The 6,000-nt window shown below is 51.4% G+C and overlaps 1 protein-coding gene across 1 annotated transcript in view; it reads right to left on the reverse strand.

Moving 5' to 3' along the window:
* CALN1 (calneuron 1) overlaps positions 1 to 5,629 on the reverse strand; it is a 126,653-nt gene extending 121,024 nt beyond the window's left edge. Inside the window, 3 exon segments of the mRNA XM_065647221.1 lie at positions 5,152 to 5,207; positions 5,210 to 5,284; positions 5,579 to 5,629. Coding sequence (XP_065503293.1) covers positions 5,152 to 5,207; positions 5,210 to 5,284; positions 5,579 to 5,629 — 182 coding nt within the window.
* Positions 5,630 to 6,000: the final 371 nt, after the last annotated feature.

The raw sequence follows: 6,000 nt of genomic DNA on the forward strand, positions 1-6,000 counted from the left end.
ACAAAATAGTGTAGAGAAGGTTTTTAAAAGGGGTTAGAGCAGAGTATCTAAGATGAACATATAAATACATCTCAAAGAACACATGACTGTCACACCCTTGGTAACCTCTAGATATGTCCTCAAACCCTTGGAGAAACTTGCCAATTAGCAATATGAACACATCTGGGTCTCCGGACATGTCCCCCCGGGGGCTGCAGCGATCATGGGACGTAATGGTCAAACTCCAGTTACCCTCACTAGGACAGGCTGCAACCACCAGCACTGCTCATCCAAGCCAACTTATTTACTTAGCTGTTTGCCTAAGGCTTTGCAGATTGGGTAACCCTTCAAAATGATCCTCGTATCTACACAAACAGCGATGGTTCCGCAAATAGAGGAGAAAGAAGAAGACCTCATTAAAGTGGATCAATCCTGGGTGCTCGCTGCAACTCATTAACTTCAGTGCGGCTCTGGCCCAGTGACCTCTTTGCAGAAACAGGCCTCCGCCAGGGAGCGAGTACAAACACAACGGGAATTTAGGTTAGGAAGGAATTAAGCCAAGCTGGAGTTTGTGCAGGATATCAGTGATGTCCATTCCCTCGACTGAACGAGCTTCCAGCTTCTCAGGCTCACTCACGTTATTAATGTGCCAGCATCAAGGGAAAAAAAAGATCCCAAAGAAATTATTTGCATGCAGATGCTCTCTGTGGACACGTGTCCACTGCACTGTCACCTGTGTCATCCTCCAGGACGTTAAGTGACCACAGGCCAACCCAGTATGTGTGTTTCACAGAATCATTTTGGTTGGAAGAGACCCTCAAGATCATCAAGTCCAACCATAACCTATATCTAGCACTAAATCATGTCCCTAAGAACCTCATCTGCGTCTGTCCAACCCCTCCAGGGATGGTGACTCCACCACTGCCCTGGGCAGCCTGTTCCAATGCCCCACAGCCCTTGGGGGAAGAAATTGTTCCCCAGATCCAACCTCAACCTCCCCTGGCGCAACTTGAGGCTGTTTCCTCTGGTCCTGGCGCTTGTTCCTGGGGAGCAGAGCCCGACCCGCCCTGGCTCCAAGCTCCTTTCAGGCAGTTCAGAGATCAGAAGGTCTCCCCTCAGCTCCTGTTCTCCAGCTGAACCCCCAGCTCCCTCAGCCGCTCCCATCACACTTGTGCCCTACTAAATGGCAAAGTGGGCAGATTTTAACCCTTAGAGCATTTATAAATATCCAAACCCCTTCTGCAGATACGCTGGGGAAGAGCTACAATAAACACATGTGATGGTCATGGAAACACAGGAAGGTGAGGAAAAGGCTCGAGGAGCCCCAAACCAGCATCCCCACCAAGCTCCTCCCAGCGCTGCTGGGCATTGGTTCTGTGCTGGGGGGTCAGACACAACCCCAGCACTCAGCACCCCCCATTGTAACACCAGTACCCCCGGTACCCCCGAAGCTGTGGGGCTGCCAGCACAGCGGAGTACGGCTACAAGCAACGAACAGCGTGGAGCCGAAACCTCCAACCGGGTTAAACAGCTCAATAATGTATGAAAAAGGGAGGTATATGCTGCTCAAAATCCTCAGCTGTGAGCAGACTTAATGCCAGCATGCAGTGCAGATGTTTAAGGTTTTCTTTTATCATGCTGTAAAAATGTATATACAATTATGGCCGGTAAGCCTCCACACGCAGGTATGAAGTTCAAGGAATGAGAGGGCAGTTTTAGAACCACCCACTGAATTTCTATACATTTTCCACGTCCTATCCATGGACTTCAGGTTCAACAGACTAAATCCGCACTGTGGCTTTAATTACCACTGCTTAATGTCTTTATTCTAAGAAACATTTTCACATTTTAGAGCTTTCATCAAAGTAGACTGCATTTAATTAAAAGCAGACCTATAAAACAGTTTGTTTCTATTGCCCTCTTTTCATGATAGCCCAAGTACTATTGCATAATACCCAGTATTCACTTTAGTTTGTTGCTTACACTTCTAACACTAACCACATTCACAGGTTAAAAATACAATTAAAGGCTACCCAGTCTTGCAAAGCTTCTCCAGATGTATCAGTTCCCCCAGTTAACAGCTGAGCTAACTGATATATCTTCAGTTGCAGACTGTATAAAACTGAATAAAACTGACTTGCTATTGTTTACACGACTCATAAAAAATCATTTCAGTTTACTTTAGCAATCCACCTGGCTAAAACGAACACCCTCAGACCCATCCAACATTCTCAACATATTCTGAAAAGGCTCTGCCTGCTTCATTTTACATCTCCTAATAGACTGCCTGCCATATTTCATGCCGAATCAATAAAGTTATATGTGCCCAAATCGACTAAAATGATGTTTGCTGGTATTTCTAATACAAGTAGTTTCTCAATGGGTATTTCGTTCAGTTTACGATAACTCTGGAAGATAAAACACGACACTCACTACTGGTCAAGCAATGATTTTGCTTAGAAATTAGGTCATTTAAAGAAAAATAAAATGAGAGGGCTTGCATCGCATTGTAACTTACAGGGGAAGGTTTTCTGGAGGCTGCGTGAGCTGCCTGGGACCAGCCATTGAAACGTACCAAGCCAGGGCTGGGATTTAGGCTGTTGAAGGAAAGCCCGGACAAGTGGCCACAAAAATGTTGTTTATATATCCATCTATATTTATATATAGCCATCTATCATGATATGGTAGGAATAAGCTGCATCAGCATAATCCTCAAGCATGTTATGATTGGACAAAAACTGTGTGATAATGAAATCAGAGAGAGTGTGAGTACAGAGAGAGGAGGCACGACCCAGGCAGCTGAGACAGGAAAGGAAGGGGATTCTGTTAAATTAGCATTTGTGCAAACTATTTCTCGATAAATGGTTTGTGGGTTTTCTCGCAAGCTTTGCCCTGGGATTCGATAACAGGGAGATGCTTAGAAAGCGCTTTTTGTTGACTGATGAAGCCCACCAGTTTGCAGGATCGGGTCCCAGCCTGATCCTGCCCCACCGAAAAGTTAATGGAAGGTGTTGTGAGGACCAGATGGGGTCTGCGCTCTGCCAAAAAGTACGGGAGCAGGAGCCAGCTCCTGCACGATAGAGCCCTGCCCGAGGGGACCCTGCGGTCCTTACGCTACCTGGAAGTTTCACCCGGTGCAGGTTTGGCCCCGGGTCCATCGCCCTCCCCATCTCTCCCCACCCCATCGGGATTCTGCCCGGAGATCTGCAAACTGCCTCACCAGAGCCAGGGCAGAGGATTTATCCACAGGTACAGCGCAGAGAGGATTTATCGACAGGCACAGCGCACACTCTGAAGAAACAGTTAAGCATCCACAAAGACACCGAAAACTGAAAAGATGAAGCTTCCCCTATCAAACCCTTCCCAGAAATAAACAGTCGCACTGCCACAAACACATGCTGGTGGGGAAAGGACGAGCACACAGACCCTCTCCCTCCCCACAAGAAGTTAGCTGGAATATTCCTTGTCCAAAAAAATGGCATCGGGAGCTCTTACCTGGTAAAATCTGTATTTCCAGCTACCAGCACACCTACAGCACCAGGCTCTCATGGGGCACCGCGCGAGGGTGCGACGGCAGGTTGATGCAGGTCATGGAAGTTTACAGCCAGAAGCAATTAAAAAAAAAAAAAAAGAAACCCAAACAAAAACAAACCAAAAATCCCCAAAAAGCCACAACATGACCCAAATGATATCCCTGCAACGGCTGTCTCGCTACAAACCAGATGAGATGAAGGAGGGGTTTTTACTTGCTCTGAGGCATCATATGGAGCTTAATCACAGGCAGTTACGTATATGGTTCTTTTGGCCTTCAATCAAGTGTGTCATTTCGGTGGCAGCTGCCTACGTGATGTAAGCAACCTGAGTGATCCAGTCCTTTGCCAATCGCGGCCTTGTGCAGCTATTTTACAGCTGAACAACGGGGGAATTCGATTTCCCAGGCAATGAGGAGATCCTCTTGTAGTCCAGCAAGCACACGGGGTGACACAGGATCACAAACGTTCTCCTCCGGCGGAGTTACCGGCGACCACAGTCTGGCCGATCTTGTCCCGCTATCGTCTCCTGACGGAGCCCGGCTGCATCCTGACGACTTTCCACATGCTCCAAAAGCCACCAAGAGCCGAGACAAGCTTGCAAGGCACCCGGCGAATTAGTGCGACACGGTGCGGCGTGTGCTAAGGGGGATGCAGCTGCTACACAGCAAACAGTAAAACTTGGTGGGTGGAAAAAGGTCTGAGCTGCTGGTGAGTAACAGGAGAAACAGCTCACGCTCAGGACACCAGCAAAGCACGGCACCTCAGCCTTCCTTAACGCTTTCCTTTTGCCGCTCGAGAGGGGAAATCAGGAGGCAATCACTGCAAATCATGTATTAAATCTGGTGATTGAAATGATATCGGAAATCAAACGAGGCTGGGCTGAACGCATCAAAGCTATTAGTAGGCATCTGGGCGCCAGGCAGGACTGCTCTTTGGCAGTCTTTTGGTTGCCGACAGCGGCATCAGGAGTTGTTGGGGGCCAAATTCCTCCGTCAGGTACATTTGTTGATTTTGACAGATTCATTAAGACCCATCTATTCAAACACATGGCGGATGCTCCCTCTGCTCTGGGATCTTCATTCTTATCTAACTCCACGAGAGCAGGACACCGCATAGATACCGAGCGCTTATTACATCACCCACGGTACCAACGAGGAAGATGGGCCCAGAAATTCAGAAAAAAAGGCTTTGTGGGCACCAAAAGTGATGTGACACCGCTCCATGGCAACTTGCTCGCCCCTCTCCACAAACAACGTGCGCCCACAAGGAAAGCGGGGTGAGGGGGGGGCGAAACACCCGCGAACATCCCCCCACACACACACACGCACACGAGGGGCTGGGGAAGCGAGTGCTGCCGCGGGTCAGCGTGGGGGTGGCCGGAGGGGATGAGCATCCAACCCGCAGCCCCCCCCTTGCCACTCCGCTCCGTGCCGCCCCGTCTAATAAAGCCGGCAGAGCTGGACCAGCCCCCGCTCCGGCCAACAGGTCGGTTCCCCGGGGAGCACCGGGTACCCCCCGCCGGGGGCCGGGGGGGTGCGACCGCGCAGCCGGCTCCCTCCAAACACCCCCCTCGGCCCCGGGCGGGGGACACCCGGTGCTCCCCATCCTTCAGCGGGGTCTCACCCCCTCCTCGACTCACCTCTCCACCAGCCGGCTCCTCCGCCACAGGTTCGCTCGGCTCTTCTTCCCCCCCCTCCTCCCTCCTCCTCCTCCTCCTCCAGATCGCTCCTGGCCGAGTTATTCAAAGGAGGATGGAGGGAGGAGGCAGAGATCTGGGCGGTGAGGATGGCGGAGCAAAAGAAAAGAATTAAAAAAAAAAAAAAAATGAAAGAAAAAAAAAAAATGGGGAACGCTGAAGAACAAGGCGCAGCATCAGCCCCCCATGGCCCCGCGCAGCCCCCCGGCCCCGCCGCGCTCCCCCCGGCCAGGGCGGCGCCGCAGCGCCCGCCCGGGGAACACCCTCCGCCGCGGCCCACCTTGCGGCAGCCCCCCCTTAACCCCTTCCTCGCCGGCACCTCTGCGCCAGCCACCCCCTCATTCTCCCCCCCTCTCCCCGCCCCAAAAACCCCGAGCGATGCTGCGGGCAGGGGAGCGGGGCCGCGCTCCGGCTGCTCCATCCTCCAGCAGCTCCCACCGCCCCTATTTCCTCCTTCCCGGGGGCAGCTGGGAAAGAGCACGACCCTCAATAGTCCCCGACCCCACAGAAATCACTTCTGTGAGGCTGAGTCCCCCTAGAAAGTTCACTCCCCGAAAGCTCTGCAGGTCTTTTTTTAGCATGGGGGGACCGGCTGCTGGTTCCTTATTTAGAAACAGCAATGGAGGAAAATCAACCACATCTACACGTGTCTCCTGTGTGCACAAAGGTGTGCATTTCCCTGAACCCAGTGTCCCAGCCTGCCTGAGCCTCTGTTTGATGCTGAGGAGGAGAGCAAGTAGCTACAAATCACTGATACTGGCAGCTCCAGGAGGGTCCTGACTTCTCCAGAGT

This window comes from Caloenas nicobarica, chromosome 17 (assembly GCF_036013445.1).
Source record: "Caloenas nicobarica isolate bCalNic1 chromosome 17, bCalNic1.hap1, whole genome shotgun sequence".
In the NCBI taxonomy this organism is placed as follows: Eukaryota; Metazoa; Chordata; class Aves; order Columbiformes; family Columbidae; genus Caloenas; species Caloenas nicobarica.